General features: G+C 34.9%; 1 protein-coding gene across 5 annotated transcripts in view; it reads left to right on the plus strand.

The window, feature by feature from the left end:
* Positions 1-23,005, plus strand: part of CNOT6L (CCR4-NOT transcription complex subunit 6 like) — a 108,632-nt gene that overhangs the window by 48,212 nt on the left and 37,415 nt on the right. For all 5 annotated transcript variants that reach the window (XM_032149386.2, XM_032149369.2, XM_032149378.2 and 2 more), the window contains 2 exons: positions 898-983; positions 17,062-17,151. In XM_032149386.2, coding sequence (XP_032005277.1) covers positions 898-983; positions 17,062-17,151 — 176 coding nt within the window. The remainder of the gene's footprint in view (positions 1-897; positions 984-17,061; positions 17,152-23,005) is intronic.

The raw sequence follows: 23,005 nt of genomic DNA on the forward strand, positions 1-23,005 counted from the left end.
ATTTTGCAGGAATCTTAAGATCTTATCTGAATGTTTCCAATGATTATCTGTTGAGTAATAATTTTTAAAAATTGCTATCACATGTTTAAAATTAAACATACTGTTTTAAAATCTTGTTCTTCACTATCCTTTACTTGCTTTTTTTACTTTTAGTCATCCACTAATGAGAGTGCTATTTTTTTCTGTAGTCTGCTCAAAATTTCACAATCATAAAGTTAGATCTTATTTATGCTATCCTATTCTTGTCTGTACTATCTATGCTTTATTTTAATATTTATGTTTCATGTCAGTGATTGTCGATCATAGTATATTTTTTCATCTTTTCACATTTTCTTTTGTCTTCTTTAATATACTTCACCTGTTGTTTCTTATTCTTTTAATTAATTTTTTGGCTTGTTTTCTAAGTATTTTGATATGATTAGAGTAGTATTCAGTTACTTAAAAAGAGATACAGGTGATTGGCTACTAATTACAGTTTATTCCTGAAGTTTGTGTAAAAATTTGTACTTTTTTCTATTAAATAGACGAGGTTCAAGGATATCTGTTGTTTAGCTACTAAGGATATCTGTCACATTTGCATTTGATAGGCATTTTGGGTTGGCAAAAAGGGGGTAGATTTAGCCTGAGAATGATATGCAGTTCCTACACCTCCAACTTTAATGTGAGCTAGCCAATGAGTAAATGGTAGAAATAGAAACATTGTTAATAGTTGTGGCAATTGCACATTTTGTAGTACTTTAATATTTGTGCAATGTTTTTGGATGAGCACATAGAAATGTGCCTTGAATATAAACAATCACTCATAGTATGTTAGAAGGAGCCTTAAGAATGGCAAATACAGATGTTAATAAAACTTAGTATATTAAACTAATTTTTTTTTTTTTTTTTTTTAAACAGGGAATTGCTTTTAAATAACAATCTGTTACGGGTTTTGCCTTATGAACTTGGTCGGCTCTTCCAGCTACAAACTCTAGGTTTGAAAGGTAAGTGATTTTTAAACAGTTTTGAGGTATTCTGAGCCTTTTAAAGAGCATTTTGGCCTTTAAAAAGGTAAAGTTTTAGTATGATTTTTAGAATGTGACTACGTGTACTTTCTCTTGAAAGAAAAGTAGTTTTTTTGATTTTTGTTTGTTTGTTTGTTTGAGACGGAGTCTTGCTCTGTCGCCCAGGCTGGAGTGCAGTGGCGCAATCTCGGCTCACTGCAAGCTCCGCCACCTGGGTTCATGCCATTCTCCTGCCTCAGCCTCCCAAGTAGCTAGGGCTACAGGTGCCCGCCACCACACCCGGCTAATTTTTTTGTATTTTTAGTAGAGACAGGGTTTCACCGTGTTAGCCAGGATGGTCTGGATCTCCTGACCTCGTGATCTGCCGGCCTTGGCCTCCCAAAGTGCTGGCATTACAGGCGTGAGCCACCGCGCCTGGCCCAAGAAAAGTAGTTCTTTATGTATCAGATTGAACTTGAAGATTTCAATATGTGCCATCATTTTAACAAACTTGTAAGGGGAAGATTTTTTGGTGGTTTTTGTATCTTACCTTTAATTTTCTATAAAACTGAAATTTCTTAGAAGAGATAATTTAAATTAACACTTAAAAAAAAAAAGGGAATACTAGGCTGGTTTGAGACCAGCCTGACCAACATGGAGAAACCCTGTCTCTACTAAAAATACAAAATTAACTGAGTGTGGTGGTGCATGCCTGTAATCCCAGCTACTTGGGAGTCTGGAAAATCGCTTGAACCCAGGAGGCGGAAGTTGCGGGGAGCCGAGATCGCGCCATTGCGTTCCAGCCTGGGCAACAAGAGCGAAACTCCGTCTCAAAAAAAAAAAAAAGGGATTACTTTACCTAATAATAGTCTAAACCTCAGCCAGAATGCCTCATGTTTAGCTAAAATAGATAAAATAGCATTGATGTGATTACAGGAGAGAAAACATTATAATAGTAAAATTAGCTGTACCTATTAAGTAAATTATTCTAGGTAACGTGTTAGTTCAAAATGCATGCTTCTCTAACCATCTTTCTCAGTCAATTTGGGATGAAAGGCATACTCAATTCATAGAAACCCCGAAATTTTTATAATTTTCTCTTATAGCATAGCATATAAGAGTTTATTTATGAATTAATAGGACCAAATACAAATGTTCTGTATTAGTTAAACATTTTCTTCTGTGCTCATGAGGAATAAACATCAGTCAAAGCCTTGTAAAGTATACACTTTCATAGATTTTATTTTCCTTCTTCAAAGACTATTTTAGTTTCCATGATAATGTTCTGCCTGCATTTGCTTATGTCATATAATGGATCATTAAGAATGAAATTTGAATAAGAATAGAAAGAATGCTGATTTTATTGGTTGAAATAACACATGATAATTAAGTTTCCTTATTCAGTTTCATAAATTAGACAATTATATGAATGGTTTGAATCTTGTGTTTATAGTTTCTCTGTAGGATTTTATTGATTTTTTAAATCACATATGAAGTAGAGAGGGAAAGTATTTATATCTAAAATATTTTCCTAAGGATTGAGGATTAACCCAAGGCATTTGAAATTGTACTGTTGAGACATTTCACCTCATTTTCTTTATGCTCAGTCTTACTCTTATATAGCTGAAATAGCCATTCAGCTAGAGTTGGAGTAGGTGCAAGTCTATTCCTCACTAGCAGCTATTTTCTTCTTCCTGATATTGATAGAAAGCATATCAATGACGAATAATTTACTTTTTTTTTTTGAGATGGAGTTTCACTTTTGTTGCCCAGGCTGGAGTGCAATGGCATGATCTCAGTTCACCGCAACCACGGCCTCCCGGCAACCTCTGCCTCCCAGGTTCAAGTGATTCTCCTGCCTCAGCCTCCCAGGTAGCTGGGCATGCACCACCACGCCTGGCTAATTTTTTGTATTTTTAGTAGAGACGGGGCTTCTCCATGTTGGTCAGGCTGATCTCCAACTCCCGACCTCAGGTGATCCGCCCACCTCGGCCTCTCAAAGTGCTGGGATTACAGGCGTGAGCCACTGTGCCGGGCGAATAATTTACTGTTGAATCCAGTGGACTTACCCTTTGTATTAGAAACATTCCTGAAAAAGCAACTGTTAGTATTTCTTACTCTTTCATAACTCTGTTTCATATCATCTCAAGTACAAGCATGTTTCCAGAAAATTTGTACTAAGTATCAACTGAATGAGTAATTTTGAATATTATCTCCTTAGTCCTTCATTCAGTTTTTCTAGTTAAAATGGTAGTTTTCCAAACGATTGTCTTTGGCTGGCCTTCGATTCTAGTGACATTTTGTCTACTGATTTACATTCTTTAAAATCTATCAAGTCAGACACCAGCTCTGCTTCACCAACTGTAGCTTAGCTTTGTTTATGCCTATGAATAAATTCTTTTTTATTAAATTTCAATTTGCTATATGGTAAGTACCTATATGTAGCCCTTTTCTAACTTCTTTGAGAGTCTATTTAGTTTTTTGTCAGTGCCACTTTCCAAGGTGATCCAGAAAACCAGATCTCTTCCTTTTAAAAAAGTTTAAAGATGGTAATAGCAAGAGTGACTTTTGAAGCAATTGAAGGGATACAGTGTTGCTAATGAATGGTAGTTTTATATTCTTAGGAAGGTAAAATTTGAAATAATTTCAAAGTCAGTTTTATTAGCCATATGGTACTTTATGTCAAAAAAAAATGGAATGGAACATTTGAAATAGCACTGTGATATAGTTAAAAGAAACAATGAGAATGAACTACTTCTGAGACATTTTGTCTTGAAACTGGAAGATTTTTTTTCTCTATATCCTTTTCTTCCTTTGAAACTCAGATACTGAAATCTTAGTAATGATTTGGGTCATGCTGGCTCAACAAGCTAATTTTTAGAAATTTTATTTTGAGATTTGAGAAGAGCGTGGAGAGTAGGTTATTTGAGGAATTAGGATAAGAAGGCCAATTTTAAAACTATAGACACAGACACGGCCAGTCTAGTAAGTTGGAAGTGTTCTGTGAAGTCACTTAGAAAAATAAAAATGTATTAATTTTATGAAGAAAAGGCATAAGTAGAAGCAATTCTCATACAGTTATTTTAAAAGAATTTAGAATTCATGTCCTAAGGTGTAAGGCAATACTTTATCTGACATACGGGCCAACAAATTGTCCTTGAGCAATAAAAATTGATGTCCCAGGTCATAAAAATATGTAGGACCTCACTAATTTTGAAAATTTCTAGCTTTCTTCCAAGGATTACTTGGTCCGTTTATGGACCATGTCAGTGGAAGACTTTCTTTTACTTTGTAAATTTGTTTTATTCTTGAAATATAATATAAAAGAGTAATTAACATAGATTTTAAAGAAAATAATTAAATGAATAGTTGTTCTCCTGTTAGCCAAGATTTTAAATACCTGTTTTAAAAAAATGCACTGGGAAATATAATTGTCATTTATATAGGAGGCAAAATACTTATTTTTGTGTTGTATGTGAGCTTCTAAAAATCAATAAGAAAAAAACAGTCTAGTAGAGAACATATTAATAGTTCATACCAGATGATGTACAAAAAGGTCTAAAATTGGACTTGATCAGCCTTATGCATAATAATAGTACAAATTGAAATTATATTCAATTACATTTTTCATCTATCAGATTGGGAGAATTTGAAAAATTTGACAAAATAGCCCTGTTGGTGATATTATGGGGAAATAGGCACAATCACACCTTGTCATTATAGATCCCCTATACCTTTTATGTTTCCTGCGTTTTCTTTCACGATTACGTCTTTCTCCCAGATGTTACTACTACCCTGAATTTAGATATTGGGGTTATGTATGCATCTGTTAAAGGTGTTCTAACCTTTTTATGAATGGAATCCTACTGAATATAATTTTTATGACTTGGTTTTTATTCAGCCTTATGTTTTTATGATTCAGCCATGTTGATGCATACATCTAATGACAGTTCTTTGTTTTACTGCTGTATTGTATTCTGATATGTGAATATGCTATAATTCATTCATTCTGCTGTAGATATTTAGGTTGCTTCCATTTTTGTTTTTGGCTACTATAAGCAGTACAGCCATGAACATTCTCATACATGTCTCCTGATATACTTCATAGGAGTGGAATTGGGATGTAGAGGTCTGTACATCCTTAGGTTTTTTAGGCAATACCATAATGTTTTACAAAGTAGTTGTACTAAAAGATTCTACTCAAAATAATACAGTTTTCATTTTCAGTCTTTTCTCCAACACTTGATATTGTCAGATTTTTAAGTTTTGCCAGTTATTGAGTATGAGTTTCTAACTGTACTCTTAATTTACATTTTCCTAATTGCTGATAAGATTTTGCATCTTTTCATGTGTCTGTTGGCCATTATATTTCTTTGAAATTACTGTTGATGTTTTTAACCTATTTTCTATTCGATGGCTTCTTATTGAATTGGAGGAGTTCTTTTTTCTATTTTGCGTTATAAGTGTCTTCTCCCACTCTATGGCTTTTCCTTTTGTTTTCTTCCTGGTATCTTTTTAATGAGTAGATTATATATATATATTTTAGACAGTCTCACTCTGTTACCCAGGCTGGAGTGCAGTGGCGCGATCTCGGTCACTGCAACCTCTACCCCCTGGGTTCAAGTGATTCTCCTGCTTCAGCTTCCCAAGTAGCTGGGATTTATAGGCATGCATCACTATGCCTGGCTAATTTTTGTATTTTTAGTAGAGACGGGGTTTCACCATGCTGGCCAGGCTAGCCTTGAACTCCTGACCTCAGGTGATCCTCCCACCTCAGCCTCCCAAAGTGCTGGGATTACAGGTGTGAGCCACCACGCCCGGCCAGATTTGATATTTTTAATGTAGTTGAGTTTTAAAATCTTTTCTCTTGTAGTTAGTACATTTGTGTCTTGTTAATAACAGAAATCTTGCCCTTCCCAGATCAGAAATATATTCTCTTGTATCATCTTTTAAAAGTTTTGAGGTTTTGCTCTTCGCAGTTAATTCTTTAATTCATTTGTAATTGATTTTTTTTTTGGGGGGGGGATAAAGCCTTGCTCTGTCGCCCATGCTGGAGTACAATGGTGCGATCTCAGCTCACTGCAACCTCTGCCTCCTGGGTTCAAGCAATTATCCTGCCTCAGCTTCCTGAGTAGCTGGGATTACAGGCTCCCGCCACCACGCCCAGCTAGTTTTTGTATTTTTAGTAGAGACGGTGTTTCACCATCTTGGTCAGGCTGGTCTCGAACTCCTGACCTTAGGTGATCTACCTGCCTCAGCCTCCCAAAGGGTTGGGATTACAGGTGTGAGCCACTGCACCTGGCCCTTGTAATTGATTTTTAAATATAGTATGAGGGGTCTAATTTGGGGAGGAATTTAATTTTGTTTTTTCCCTATGAGTAACCAGTTGTCTCAACATCATTAGTGAATAGTTTTTCCTTTTCTCAGTGATCAGTAAAGTCACTTCTCTTATGTATTAACTATGTCTAGGTCTATTTTGGGAATTTCTTTTCCTTTCCAGTAGTAAATTTGTCTAACCTTGTACCAATTAGCATATTGTCTTAATTATGGCTTTATATTAAAACTTGATACCTGGTTTTGAAAGTCCCCTCACATTTTTCTTTAGCAGTGTCTTGACAATTTGGGCACCGTGTTCTTCCTCATACATAAGAAACAGCTTGTTAAGTTTCATGAAAAACTCTGAGCTCGAATTGCATTGACCGTCTGGATCAATTTAGGAAGAATTGACATCTTAATTGTATTGAATCATCCTATTCATGAATTTGGGCTCTTTGTCCATTTATTTAATGTCTTCTAATAAAATTTTATAGCTTTCTACACCAATCAAGTACATCTGTTAGACTTATTTCTAGGTACTTTATACTTTGTTTTTATTGTAAACCACAACTGTCTTTTTTCCTTTTTTTTTTTTTTTTTTTTTTTTGACGGAGTTTCACTCTGTTGCCCTGGCTGGAGTGCAGTGGCGCGATCTTGGCTCACTGCAACCACTGCCTCCCGGGTTCAAACGATTCTCCTGCCTCAGCTTCCTGAGTAGCTGGGATTACAGGCTCCTGCCACTACACCCAGGTAATTTTTGTGTTTTTAGTAGAGACAGGGTTTCATCATTTAGCCAGGCTGGTCTCAAATTCCTGACATCAAGTGATCCACCCTCCTTTGCCTCTCAAAGTGCTGCGATTACAGGTATGAGCCACCGTGACTGGCCAACTGTTTTCTTTTTCTTTTTTTTTTTCTCTCTTCTTGCTTATTTCCTATTTGCTATTGGGTATAGAAATACAATTGGTTTTGTTTTTTGTTTGTTTTAAAATTAATCTTATAGTAAGCCTTCTTGGCTAAACTCTCATTCTTCTAAAAACTTGTCTGCAAATTTTTTGGAGTTTTACATGCAGTAATCATTTCATCTGCTGAAAATTACAGCTTTTTTTTCTTTTCCAATTCTTACATATTTAATTTTTTTTCTTATTTTAATGCACTGACTTTAGGATAATTGATATGATGTTGAGCAGAAGCATTAATACTGGGCGTATCTGTTGTTTCCACTTTTAAAGGGAATGCTTCTAATAGTTTTTATTAAGAATGATACTTGCTGTATGTTTTTGTTAAAAAAGTTTTTTACATTTTAGAATTTTCCTTCCATTCCTACTTTGCTAGTTCATTTTCAGATATTTTATCAAGTACTTTCCTCCTGTAGAGATGATTATATTATTTTTCTCATCAAAAGTTAATTAGGTTAAATATATGGTAAAATATATATATACATATACATACACACACTTTTTTTTTCCAATTTTAAGCAAATTTGCATTGCTGAGATAAACTCAACTTAGTCGTGTTGTTACATACTTTTATATAATACTGGATTTAATTTGATAAATATCTGTCTAGAACTGTAAAGGCTTTGAGATTTTACCCTACTTAAAAGCTCATAAGTTAGGCAGTTACTGGTTCATGGATGGTGGCAGAAGACATGAGATTCCTGGGTCAGAGAAAAAGAACATTATTACTCAAGCTACAAAATGGGCCCAGATGCATGCTGTGTACACAGTCAGTTTGTATTGCATGCAATTGAGTAATCCAGGTCTGGGGTCCAGCACTTTTTAAGTAAGCAGCAAATATTGTAGCAAAATAGCACAAAGCTACTAGTCTCGCTTCCCCAGGATAACAGTTACATGATAGTAATGATGGGTTGCCTTGACCTATTTAGTTGCCTATATAAGTAATTATAGAAACTACTCAGTATCAAGAGACAGATAACCCTTGGAATCAGTCACACTAACCAAGAATGCAGAGGGAGGCACAAGGCCCATAGTAGACTGATTCTCCTAACAATTTTTTAAAGGATTTTTCTGTGTATGTTCGTGAATAAAGTAGACCTGTGTCTTTCATGCATGTGTATCTAAGGCTTATAATGACCGTAGAAGCAGTGGGGAAAATTCTGTATTATTCAGTTCTCTGAAAGAGTTTATGTAAAATTGAATTAACGTATTCCTTGAAATCTTGGTAAAACAGTCCTGTAAAACTGTCATTGCCTGGTGTTTTCTGTTTTCATTGATGAAGATATTAACTACTATTTCAATATATTTTAGTTATGAGAACTTTTGAGAAATTCTTTTTTTTTAAGTGAAAGCAAGTTTATTAGGAAAGTAAAAGAATAAAAGAATGGCTACTCCATAGGCAGAGCAGCCTTTAGGGCTGCTGGTTGCCCATTTTTATGGTTATTTCTTGATTACATGCTAAACAAGGGGTGGGTTTTTCATGCCTCCCCTTTTTAGACCATATAGGGTAACTTTCTGACATTGCCATGGCCTTTGTAAACTGTCATGGATCTGGTGGGAGTGTAGCAGTGAGGACGATTGGAGGTCACTCTTATTGCCATCCTGATTTTGGTGGGTTTTAGCCGGCTTCTTTATGCAACCTGTTTTACCAGCGAGGTCTTTATGAGCTGTATCTTGTCCTGACCTCCTATCTCATCCTGTGACTTAGAATGTCTAACCATCTGGAAATGCAGCCCAGTAGGTCTCAGTCTTATTTTACCCAGCCCCTACTGAAGATGGAGTTGCTCTGGTTCAGAGACCTCTGACATTTCTCTGCTCCCTTTTATAAGAGAACCTTTAATCCTAAGGGTTGCAGAGGGACGAGAGTGCATCTTCTGTAACTTCTTCATGCTGAACAGGGGCGATGATACTCCTTTCTAACTTTTAGGGTTTCTTGTATTTGGGGTAGAGAGGAGCTCAGTCAGAAAGCGTCAGTATGTTGAGAGCCATTCATAACTCCGAGTTCTGACAAAAGGTGATACCTAAAGTTGGCCGATTGCTGTTGTGCGCAGATGATTTTCTTTTGGGTCAGGGGTCTCTTCAGTATTACTGCTTCCATGGTTTGCCAGAAAGATGTTACTGGAAAGGGGTCCCAATTCCAGTTCTTGGATCTCTTGCAAGAAAGAGTTTGGGGCAAATCCATACAGTAAAGTGAAAGCAAGTTTATTAGGAAAGTAAAGGAATAAAATAAAATGACTACTGCATAGGCAGAGAGCCAAGAAATTTCTAACTGTTAATGAGTCAATTTTGTTGGATCATCTCTGATGTTTTCTCTTTTCTCTTTTTAAATGGGACATAGGATTTATTCATATTTAGATTTACATGTTTTATCTAATTTTATTATCTTTTTCTGAAATATGACATCCAATACATGCAATATATTAGTAAAGTGATTCATATATAGTTACTATATAATTATCTATATATTCATAGTCCATTTCCAGCTATTGTTTAGCTGGTATTCGACTGTGATACTTAAAATGTGGAGATTATTATGCCTTTAATTCCATATTACCGCGGAGCTTCTTCTGGGTCTAACAAGACAGTAGAACTCAACTATGCTAAAGGCATCAGTATATGTTGGTGGCAACTATGCATTGTTTGATTCTGGAAGTTGAGATAAATGTGTACCTATACTGGATTATAGATTTACATACTTTCAAATATAAGCATTTAAGGCTACAGCTTTGCCTGTTTGGCTACTTTTTTGTTGCATACACTATTTTGATAGGAAGTATTTCATTACTGTTTCAGTCTAAGTATTTTTAATATGGGTTATCATATCTTCCTTGACTTGTTGGTTATTTAAAATATTATTTAAAATTTCCATGCATGTGATTTTAAATTTATTTTTATTGTTAGCTTTAAACCTAATTGCATTATAGACTAATGAACCAGTTCTGTGACATTTGTTGATTCTTGCCCTATGGCATAGTATATGATTGGTTTTTGTAAATTTTTAACCTGTATCTGAAAAGAATTTTTTTTCTCTAATTGTTGGGCACAGGATTTATATATTTGTCCATTAGTTCAATTTGTAAGTTGTATTTCTCAGATTTCCTATGTCTTTAGAAATTTTTGACTGTTGACTTTTTCAGTATTTTTGTTAAAATTTCCATTAAAATGGAATTGTTTATTTTCTTATGTAGTTCAGTCAGTTTTTGCTCTATATATCTTGGGTTTATTTTATTAGGCAGTACCCACTTAATATTGTTACAGTCTTCTGATGATAGTGTCTTTCGGTGAATTGAACCCAATACTAGATACTGAGCTTCTTCTTAGGATTTTGTCTTATAGTCTGTATTTCTAATATAGCTATGCCAATTTTCTTTTGGTTAATGTTTGTCTAGTGTATCTTCTCTCATCCATTTACTTTCAACCTTTTGTGTGCTTATGTTTAGGTATAGCTCTTATAAATAGTATATAGCTGGACTTTGTTTTTAATCCATTCTACTCTTTGTTTTTAATGTGGGTTCAGACCAGTTGCCTTACATATAATTATTGATATTTTTGTTATTGCTGTCCTACCTTTTGATTCCACTGTGTGTAATTTTTTTCTGCTTCCTCACCTTTCTAAAAGTAGGTTTCTTTTCCATATTTTTCATTCTATTTCCTTTCTCTTTGTTTGAAATTGCTCTATTCTGTTTCTAGACTCCTTGTGTTTATTCTTGAAATGGTGCCTTGAATATATTTTTTAAAAGATTACTTTTAAAGTAACTTTAAAAATTGACCTGCTATTTATATATAGTGAAATTCTTACCTCTTTGGTGTATAGTTCAGTGAATGTTGACAGACATGTAGTTGCATAATCAGCACCACAGTCAAGAAATAGAACAGTTCCATCACTCTCCAAAATTCATTTATGCCTACTGAAGTCAGTGCCTTCTCTCAGCCCTTGACAGCTACTTTTCCAGAATGTCATATATTGGAACATACAGTATGTCACCTTTTGAGTCTGGATTCTTTGGTTTAGCATAATGTGTTTGAGGTTCATTCATGCTGTGTGTATAACACCTGTGGCACATCCATATAATGGAATATTACTTAACAATAGAAATGAAGGCAAATTTGTTTTTTTGAAATTTTATAGTTTTAGATTTTACCTTTAGGTTGATGGTTTAATTTTTATATATGGCACAAGGTTTATTATTTTGCATGTGCATATCTAGTTATTCTAGCACTATTTGTTGAAAAGATTATACTTTCTACATGGAATTTTCCTTGCAACTTTGTCAAAATTCAGTTGCCCCAATATGTGTCGATCTGCTGCTAAACACACTATTCTGTCCCATTGTTCTATGCTAATACCAAAATGTTTGATTGTTTTAGTTTTATGATCAGCTATGATACAGGGATTATGAGTTTCCAAACTTTGTTCACAGTTTTCCAAGTTGCATTGACATTTCTAGATGCTTTGCATTTTCATATACGTTTTAGAATGAACTTACGATTTGTGCAAAATATCCTGCTGGAATTTGTCATGGGATTATGTTGAATATACAGATCAGTTTGTGGATAATCAATACCTTAATCTTGAGACTTAATATTGAGTCTTTCACTCCAGTATAGCTCTTCATTTACACAGATCTTCTTTGCTTTATTTTCGTATAAAGTTTTGTAGTTTTCAGGGTATAGATCTTATAAATATTTTGCTAGATTTATATCTACTTACTTGATTTTTTATGCTATTGCAAATGGTACTGCTTTTTAAATTTTCAGTTATTCATTGTATAGAATTAAATACAATTGATATTTAATTGTATTGGCCTTGTCTCTTGTGATGTTTGTAAATTTACTTTTTCTTGGAGCTTTTTACCAACTCTTGATCTGTGAACAGTTTCATTTCTTCCTTTCTGATACATATTTTTAATTTCCTTTTTCTTGCTTTATCACATTGGCTAGGACCTCTAGTACTATATTGAATAGAAGTGACAGTGGTGCACATCCTTACCTTGTTCTTGATTTTAGGGGGAAAGCATTATCTTTCACCATTAATATTAACTGTAGATTTCTGGTAGATATCCTTTCAGGTTAAATAATTTTTCCTTCTTCCCCACATTTGCTGAATGGTTTTTGTCATTAATGCAAGTTGAATGTGGGCAAATACTCTCTCTGGAGGTTGTTGCTATTACTTTTATTTTCAGGAAGAGTTTTCAGAATGCTTTAGAACTCAAAACGTTTCTATTACTGCTTTTTTAAATGATTGGTAGCATTTTCCAATAAAACCATATGAGCTTGGAATTTTCTTTATGGAAACATTTTTAACTTCTACTTCTATTTCTTTTGTAGATACAGGTCATTAAGGTTATCCTCCCACCTTTTTCTTTTTTTCCCCTATAGCCATGTCAGCTCTCTCCTGCAGTCATTTGGTTAATTCTCAGTGTTCTCAAAGAGTTGATTCTGACAGCTTTTTTGTTTTGTTTTGTTTGTTTGTTTGTTTGGATTTTTTGGTCGTTGTTGCTTGTACAGAGCAGCAAATTTTTGGAGGGTTTTACTCTGGCATTTTTGCTGATGTTTTCTATCCATTTCATTTTGAGTGAGCTTTGGTAGTTTCTGTCTTTCAAGGAATTTGTCCATTTCTTCTAAGTTGTTAAATTTACACGCATATAGTTTTCTTAATATTTCCTTTTCCTGGCCAGGCGTGGTGGCTCATGCCTGTAATCCCAGCACTTTGGGAGGCCAAAGTCAGCGTATCACGAGGTCAGGAGATCGAGACCATCCTGGCTAACACAGTGAAACCCTGTCTCTACTAAAAAAAAAAAAAAAAAAAAAAAAAAAAAAAAAAAAAAAATTAGCCGGGCGTGGTGGTGTGCGCCTGTAATCCTAGCTACTCGGGAGGCCGAGGCAGGAGAATGGCGTGAACCTGGGAGGCGGAGCTTGCAGTGAGCCCAAATTGTGCCACTGCACTCCAGTCTGGGAGACAGAGCGAGACTCTGTCTGAAAAAAAAAAAAAAAAAAATTTCCTTTCCTTTCACTGTCTTTTTGGCTGTCCTTCATTGTTGATATTTATAATTTGTGTCTTTTCATTCTGGTCAAAGAGAAAGTGTATCAGTTTTATTGCCTCTTTTTCAAACTGTGCCACATTTTGAATTTGGTATTTTTTTTTTTAAATTGATTTCTGCTCTTAGTTTCTTCTGCTTGCTTTGGGTTTCATTTGTTCTTATCATTGAATTTAGATCTTTTTGTTTCTAATATCAGCATTTAAAGCTGTAAGTTTCCCTCTAAAAACTGGTTTTCCATATCCTACAAATTTTGATAATGTCATGTTTCCATTTTAACTCAAAACATTTAATTATACTTTTATTTTTTGAGACAGGGTCTCAATCTGTCACCCAGGCTAGAGTGCAGTAGCCTCTAACTCCTGCACCCAAGCAATCCTCCTGTTCAGCCTCGTGAGTAGCCGAGACTATAGGTGCACACCACCATGCCCAGTTAAATAAATTTTTTTGTTTGTAGAGATGGGGTCTCACCATGTTGCCCAGGCTGGTCTTGAACTCCTGGCTCGTGGAGTTCTCCCACTTTGGCCTCCCAAAGCACTGGGATTACAGGTGTGAACCACCATGCCCGGACCAATTAAAACATTAAAAAATCTCCTTCTGACATCCTTTTTGGCTCATGGATTATTTGGAAGTGTGATGTTTAATTTCAGAATATTTGGGAACTTTCCGGATATTTGTCTGTTGGTATCTAGTTTTATTTCGTTAGGCCATGACTGTATGTTTTGCATGATTTTATTTCCTTTTTAATCTGTTACAGTTTGTTTTCTGGCCCAGAATATGGTCTCACTGGTGAATGTTCATGTGCACTTGGAAAGAATGCATATTTTTTGGATTCTGAGTGGAGTATTATGTAAATAATAGGCCAAGTTGGTTGATAGTGTTCTGTTCTTCATCCATACTAATTTTTTTGTGTGCTTTTTTCTGTCGATAACCATAGGAGTGTTTGAAATCTCAATTACAATTCATGTAACTCTTTGGAGATACTATTTTATTGTATTCTAGCTGCTGTTGTCGCTGTTGACACTTGTCATTCTCCTGTTTATTCTTTTGATATGATTGGTTCTTTCAACCCATCTTGGTTTTTTGTTTTTTTGTTTTTTTGTTTTTTTCTTTTTTGGAGACAGAGTCTCGCTGTGTCGCCCAGGCTGGAGTGCAGTGGCGCAATCTCGGCTCACTGCAAGCTCTGCCTCCCGGGTTCACACCATTCTCCTGCCTCAGCTTCCCGAGTAGCTGGGACTACAAGCGCCTGCAACCACACCTGGCTAATTTTTTGTATTTTTGGTAGAGACGGGGTTTCACCGTGTTAGCCAGGATGGTTTCGATCTCCTGACCTCATGATCCGTCCGCCTCGGCCTCCCAAAGTGCTGGGATTACAGGCGTGAGCCACCGCGCCCAGCCACAACCCGTGTCGTTTGAAAGTCTTCTGTTTGTCATTTTCTAGTTTGCACTATAATCTGTTTTTAAATGAAATCCTTTCATAAACTTCTTTGTATATATTGTGCATCTTGTATCAGTTCATTTATTTAAAAAACTGGTTTTTGAAAATTTGCAGCCTTTCCTCTTCAGATATTGCCTTTTCTCACTTCTCTCTCTCATCTCTCTTTCTGGCTAGGAGTTAAATATGTTTACTGTTTGCTGTAGGTGTTGATGTAGTGGTAAGGTGTGGAGGGAGAGGAAGTGCCCTATAGTCCTGTAATTAGGTTTGCCTTAGTGAGCCAGAGCTGACTATTTCCCTACTTGATGTCAAAGGCTAGAGAGGGCATTTATCTTACTCTAGGTCTGTTAAGCTTTGGGAAAACTTAGATTCTGGTAAAATAGTTTCCTTTGAAGATAGTTCTTATTAAGGAGAACATTACTTTCTGCTGCCCCCTTTTGGAAGAATGAGGAGATTTTTCTCCAGTCTTTATAGTGAGAGCCTGGTAAGACTCCTGGAGTAAAACTTAGGAAAGTGTGGGAATGCCCTAAGACTAGGCCCTTTTGGAGTTTTTAAACTCTCAAGCTAATCTACATGGAGCCTCCAGTAATTTGTCAGTTACACTTTAAAGTGTTCTAGTTCTAGTTCTAGTTCTAGTTCTAGCTGTGGACTTCTGCTGCCAGTAAGTTGTGATTCTCTGTATCTGCTTGTTTGTGTTTGGGACAGCAGTTTGTCCTATAACCTCAATTGTGAGGACCGGAGTGACAGCTTTTAAAATCTTTACATGTTTGATCAGAACTTAAGTCTTGTTCTTCTGTCTAGAACTCCGATTTCATATAGTATTCTAACATCTATATCTTTTACTGTCTTATGTTTTCCATCTTTGTGATTCCCAGTGATGCATTTTGGATAATTTTCTTTGAATCTGTTTTTCTTGATGACTGATTTTCTTTTCAGCTGTGTCTAATCTACTGCCTAACTCATTCATCAAGAGTTTTTTCCCCTAGTACTTGGAGTTATAATCACATTCAGTAAAATATCCAAATATTTAAAATCCAGTTTCACTAATATTGACAAAGGTATACACCTTAATAGCCAGCACCTAAATCAAGATATAGAGTATTTCTGTCACCCTAGGAAGTTTCCTCTTCCCACTTGCAAGTCAATTAGGAACTACCAACCAGACTTCCAAAGTATTCATACCATTTACCAGTAATTGAAGTAGAAGAGTTCAAGGTATTCTGCATTCTTTGTAACATTTGGTTGGTCATTAAAAAAATTTGTTTAGGCCAGGCACAGTGGCTCATGCCTGTAATCCCAGCATTTTGGGAGGCCGAGGCGGGCGGATCACTTGAGGCCAGAAATTCAAGAGCAGCCTCGCCAACATGATAAAACCCTGTCTCTACTAAAAATACAAAAATTAGTGGGCGTGGTGGCGGGCGCTGGTAGTCCCCAGCTGCTTGGGAGGCTGAGGCACGAGAATCACTTGAACCCGGAAGCTGGAGGTTGCAGTGAGCCCAGATTGTGCCAGTGCACCCCAGCCCGGGCAACAGAGTAAGACTGTCTCAAAAAAATTTGTAGCTGTGCTGGTGGGTATGTGTTGCATTGAAGGTTTGGTTCATTTTTTATTTAACAGAACCTTCAATTTTGGAAGTTCTTTGGTTTTTATTTTTTCAAATTTGAATGCTAGACTGTTGTTGCATGCTTGTCTTAATGAACACCTCCTTTATTTCTTAAGGAACTATATAGTCTGTTACCAATAGTGTGTTCTTTGATGTATGATAAATCTGTACTCTTAGTACTCACACGTTCCTAATTACTGTTACAACAAAATTCTTTTCTTCTCACATTTCACTAACATATCTTGGTAACACATTTTCTTCTTACTTGAAATATGTTTGTTTTCCCTACATGTAATATGAATATTCTAATAAGACCCCTTCTTTTTTAAGATATCACTCATTCTTTCTCCTATAGGGCTATTTGAGTTTGTCTGTGGTCTTAAAAGATAAATGCAGGTTTTCAAAGATTAATGTAGAACCTATAGGATTACTTCAAGGTGCCAGGTTGTGATATTACTTCAGAATTGACTAAGATTAATATATATGCTTTTATGTATATGTGTATATATGTTTTGGACAAGCCCAAATTTTAGAGTTTGAAGATTGTGAAGTTTTTCTTTATGACTATCTTAAAGAGAATATTAATTTACACATACATTTTTTAAATATATATAATAAATTAAATACAGTAGAATTCAATTTAAGAAATTAGTATTTTATTTTGTAGTCTACATTTCTGTCTTGCCTTGCAGTTGTAAGTTTTACAGGTTTTATTTTTATCTTCTGCTTTAGGCAATCCTTTATCACAGGATATTCTCAACTTATACCAGGACCCAGATGGAACCCGAAAGCTACTGAACTTCATGCTTGACAATCTCGCAGGTAACTGTTAGTGACAAAGCTGTAAAATAAATTCTACAGATATTATTAACTAGCTAATATATGTTGCTCAAGAGCATCTGACTGTTTTTTATAATTGCTTATGGGTTTGGAGTTCCTTCCATTGTATATCCTGTGTTAGTGGAACATTCTTCTTTTCATATACTGAATATTTTCTATTTACCAAACAATATGTTAGGAGATTAGTTGCATTATTTTGTTTAAGAACCTAGGACATAGGAACTTTAACTCACAGTTTAGAGATGCAAATTCTGAGATTCAGAGACTAAAGTAATTTATTTATACATAGCTAATCAGTGCCAGAGCTGTGAATCTAAGATTATCTTGCTCTTAATCACAAAAATACAGTTATTAGTTGTTTGCATTTGATGCAAATTACTTGGAACCCACACATTTTACACATTTTTAATGAATGAAATGACTAGTTTGATTCACCACACGTTTGTGGAAATTTTGCAACTAGGTTTTAAATTAAGAACACCAGATTTATTTAAATACAATTTAAAATCATTGTATTCCAAATGGAAGTTTTCTTCTATAAGAAGACCAGGCCAGACGTGGTGGCTCACACCTGTAATCCCAACACTTTGTGTGGCCGAGGAAGGCGGATCACCTGAGGTCAGGAGTTCCGAGACCATCCTGGCCAACATGGTGAAACCATGGTGAAACGTCTCTACTAAAAATACAAAAATTAGCCAGGCGTGGTAGTGCGTGCCTGTAATCCAAGCTACTCCGGAGGCTGAAACAGGAAATTGTTTGAACCTGGGAAGCAGAGGCTGCAGTGAGCTGACATCGCACCACTAGACTCCAGCCTGGGTGACAGAGGGAGACTCTGTCTCAAAAAAATATATATTAAAAACAAAAACAAAAAAAGAAGACTATTAGGTATTTGATTTAAAACTTTTTTTTTTTTTTTTTTTTTTTTTGCTTAAGCTCTGAAAATATGGGTAAAAGTATGGAGATACTACTACATACAAATATTTTTCTTAGCATGATGTCTTTCTAAAATACAGAATTCTGAAACAGCTAGAAAAATCGTAAGTTCTGGCATAGTGGCGGTGATCACATTTTGGCTATATTCTTTTAAAATTTTCATCATAAGATGCCCTTCTTCCCCACTCCTTCACATAAAGTAAGGTTTATAATAAGGTAAAACTAAATTAATATTATCTGAAAAGTTTATGGCTAAAAAGACTAAAAGTTGATCAATAGAAATCAGCAAATTTATTATAGAGGCCTTGTTGGTAAAAGAATTAGGAATATGTGGCAATTTAATTAAGCTGTATACATAGCATGTGTATGCTGTTTCTAACTTACTTTAAAATTAAATATCTCTGTCGGGCGTGGTGGCTCATGCCTGTAATCCCAGCACTTTGGGAGGCCAAGTGGGCAGATCACGAGGTCAAGAGATCGAGACAATCTGGCTAACACGGTGAAACCTCATCTCTACTAAAAATGCAAAAAATCAGCCGGGTGTGGTGGCACGTGCCTGTAGTCCCAGCTACTTTGGAGGCTGAGGCAGGAGAATTGCTTGAACCTGGGAGGCGAAGCTTGCAGTGAGCCAAGATTGCGCCACTGCACTCCAGCCTGGGTGACAAAGTGAGACTCTGTCTCAAAAAAAAAAAAAAAAAAAAAAAAAAAAATCTCTTGTCTCTATAGATGTAGCCAGTCAGTCCAGCCATATGTGTGTGCTGTGTGTGTGTCATTTGTAAGGAGTTCTTGTATGTTTTAGATGTAAGCTTTTTTTTTTTTGGTAATATGTTGCAAATATATGCTCCCATGCTGTTATTAAATTTCTCATTCTCTTAATTTGTCTTTTGATAAACAGAAAAATTTTAATGTACTCCAGTCCAATTGATCTTTTCTGTTATGGTACAGCTTTTATCCTTTTTAAGAATTTTTTCATACCACAAGATCATGAGTATATTCTCCTATGTCATTATCTAGAAACCGTTTTTTTTTTTTTTTACTTCTAATGTTTAGAATTAGATTTTATGACTTTTCCATATGTATTTTATATTGACTCTGAGCCATTTATTGATTAGGTTTTCCTTTCACTATTGTTTTTTAATGTCATCTTTGTCATAAATCAGGTGTCAATGTATGTGTAGGTCTGTTTCTGGATTCTTTATTCTCTTCCATGAGTCTTTATAGCAATATAACAGTGTTTAATTATGGACAGCTTTATAAAAAGTCTTGAGATCCAGTAGAGTAAGTCTTCCCCCTTGACCTATTCTAAAGAATCTTGGCTAGTTCTGGCGTCTGTGTTCTTTTACCTTGTATTTTTATTAAAATTTTTAGAATGAGGTTTTTAAATCTCTCCCCTCTCCAAAATGTAGAGATTTTATTTGGGATTATATTGAATCTATAGATGGCTTTGGAAATAATTGATACGTTTACAACAGTGGATCCTATTCTTCTATTTGTTATGCTTTTTATAATTTCTCTCAATAGTTTTAAGTTTCTATGTAATGGGCTTGCCCATATTGTATTACATTTATTCTAAATACTAACTTCTTAATTCTCTTAAAAATAGTCATTTTAAAGATACATCTTACTAACTTAATGGTTGTTACTGATTAATGGAATACAATTGAGTTATGTATATTTTTGGTATTCAGTCATCTTCCTAAACACTTACTAAATGCCTTGCTAAAGAATGTATTCAACCACTTTGCTAAATAGTCTTTAATGCTAATGCATTTTTTATTTTAATGTATACAATTATGTCATCTGCAAGTAATGAGAGTTGTATTACTCCATTTCTAATCCTTTTAATTTTCTTGCCAACCCGCACTTACTGCACTAGCTATCGAAAAGTGGTGATAATGGTCATCCTTGTCTAATTTCATAATTTCTGATTAAGTATCATATTCACTTCAGTTTTTATATAGATAAACTTCATCAGATGAAGGAAGTTTTTTCTCTTCCTAGTTTGCTAGGCAAGTTTTTTTTTTAATTATGAGTAGATTTTGAATTTTATCAAATGCTTTTGTTAAGATGAGTAGATTATTTTTATCCTTTAATATGGTAATTATATTGATGGTTTTTTTGTATGTTATACCACCTTTGGTATTCCTAGAATAAAGCCAACAAGGTTATGATAAATTGTTATCTTTTTATACCCTAGATTCAGTTTGCTAATATTTTATTTAGGATTTATTTATTTTTATGAGATGGAGTTACGATCTGTCACCCAGGCTAGAGTGCAGTGGTGCGATCTCGACTCACTGCAACCTCCACCTCCCAGGTTCAAGCAATTCTCCTGCCTCAGCCTCCTGAGTAGCTGGGATTACAGGCACGCGCCACCACGCCTAGCTAATTTTTATATTTTTAGTAGAAACAGGGTTTCGTCATGTTGGCCAGGCTGGTCTCGAACTCCTGACCTCAAGCAGTCGGCCCGCCTTGGCTTCCCAAAATGTTGGGATTACAGGTGTGAGCCAGTGCGCCCAGCCTATATGGGATTTTTTGCAGCTGTGTTTATGAGTGAAATTGGCCAGTACTTCTTTTTCTTCAGTGTCCTTGTCAAGTTGTGATGTTAAAGTTATACTGGCTTTGTAAAATTTGTTTAAGTATTTCCTTATTTTCTGTTGTTTGGAAGAATTTATTTAAGGTTGAATTTTTTTTTTCTTTCTGGGTTTTTTTTTTTTTCTGGTAGGAAGTTTTAAATTACTGATTTAATTTCTTTAATAATTACAGTACTATTCTGATTTCCATTTCTCTATAAGTTTCTGAAAGTTGTGTTTTCTGGAAATTTGCCCATTTTATCTACATCTTCAAATTTATGGGCCGAAAGTTGTTCAGAATATTTTATGATGTCTTAATATACATAGGTTGTGTAGTGATGTCTTTTTTCCATTTCAGACATTAATTTATGCAGACAGTAAATTATGCAGGCATTTATTAATATTTTCTTTGAAAAGAAGAACCAACTTTTAGCTTCATTGGTCTTCTTTATTGTATGTTTGTTTTCAATATTATTAATTTCTTTATTTCTTCCTTTCTTCTGGTTTCATTTGCTATTCTTTTTCTAGCTTAAGGTGAACATGCCTTAATTTCCAATCTTTCTTTTGTTTTCCTCAAATATATTTATGTATATGTTTATGTAAAAATATTTCTCGAAAGTGGCTTTTAGCTGTATCTCACAATCTCACAAGCTTTAGTTTGTATTATTTTCATTATCATTCAGTTCAGCATATTTTCTAATAGCCCTTGTTTCTTCCTTGGCCCGTGAGTCATTTAGAAACTTGTTTCTTTATTTTCAGAGGAGTTCTTCTAGTTTTCTTTGTCATAGGTTCTTAGCTTAATTCCATGGTGGTTAGAGAACATATCTTGATTAATTTAAATGTTAAAAATATCTATTAGCTCTGCAGATGATTAATTTTTGTAATTAAGTATGCACTTGAGAAGAATGTCTCTTCTCATTAGATGCAGTATCCTGTATGTTAGTTTGTTTGTTAATTACATTGTTTGAATGTGTTAGATGTACTTAATGATTACTTTGGTTTTATTCATTACAAATAAAGCTATGTCAAAATGGTAGGTTTGTCTTTCTTCTTGTAGTTATTTCAGCTTTTCAATTACATATACTTAGGGTATATTTTCATGTGTTTTATATTCATGGTTATTCAAACTTTCTATCTTGCTGCACATTTAGTTTACTGATTCCTTGTTCTTTCTTTTTTTGTTCCATTTCTGTTTTTCTTGATATTTAGAGAGTTTCCTTAGCTCACTGCAGCCTCCAACTCCTGGGCTGAAGTGATCCTCCTATCTCAGCCTCCCAAGTAGCTAGGGACTACAGGCTCACATCACCACGTCTGGCTAATTTTTAAATATTTTTTAGAGATGGGATCTCACTGTGTTGGCCAGGCTGGTCTTAAACTCCTGGCCTCAAGTGATCTTCCCGTCTCAGCCTTCCAAGGTGCTGGGATTATAGGTGTAAGCCACCGCATCTGGCCCCCTTTTAGCTATTTTTTAAGGGCAGGTCTGCTAGCAATGGAAGTGTTTTCCTTTGTTAACGTCTTTATTTCCCCTTGATTTCTGAAGGATAGTTTTTCTGGATACAGAATTTCCAGTTGACAGTTCTTTTCTTTCAGTCCTTGAAAAATATTGTACCACTTCCTTAGGCTTTCATGGTTTCTTAAAAGAAATCTAGTGTCATTTGAGTTGGTGTCCTATAGGTAATATGCTATTTCTGTCTGATGTTTTTAAGGTTCTTTCTTTAGTTTTCAGAAGTTTAGTTACGATCTGCCTTGGCATGGATTTCTTGGGGCTCTTGATATTTGAAGTTTGCTCACCTTCTTAAATTTGTTAGGTATAAGTCTTTCACATAAATTTTGAAATTTTCACCTGTTCTCTCGTAGAATATTTTTAGCTCCATGTCCTTTCTCCTGTCCTTCTGGAACTCTGATAATACGAATCTAGATTTTTTTAAAAAATTATAGTTTCACAGGTTTTTTCAGGCTCTGTTGATTTGTTTCAGTGTTTTCTTTTTGTTTTTCAGACTAAGTTCTCCTGATTCATTCTCAAGTTCACTGATTGTTATCTTTTGGCATCTTTATTATTGTGCCTTTCCAATGAGTTTTAAAATTTAAGTTACTGTATTTTTCAGTTGGATAATATCTATTTAATACTTTTAAAATAATAATTTTTCTGTATTTGCTGGATTTTTCTATTCTTTTCAGGGATATTTGTAATTACTTGTTCAAGCAGTTTTATGATGGCTGTTCTAAAATCTGTCAGATAATTTCAACATCTGATTCAGCTCAGTGTTGGTATCTGTTGGTCTTTTAACACTTAAGTTGTGATTTTCCTGGTTCTTGGTATGACCAGTGAT

This window comes from Hylobates moloch, unplaced genomic scaffold (assembly GCF_009828535.3).
Source record: "Hylobates moloch isolate HMO894 unplaced genomic scaffold, HMol_V3 SCAFFOLD_2, whole genome shotgun sequence".
NCBI lineage: Eukaryota > Metazoa > Chordata > Mammalia > Primates > Hylobatidae > Hylobates > Hylobates moloch.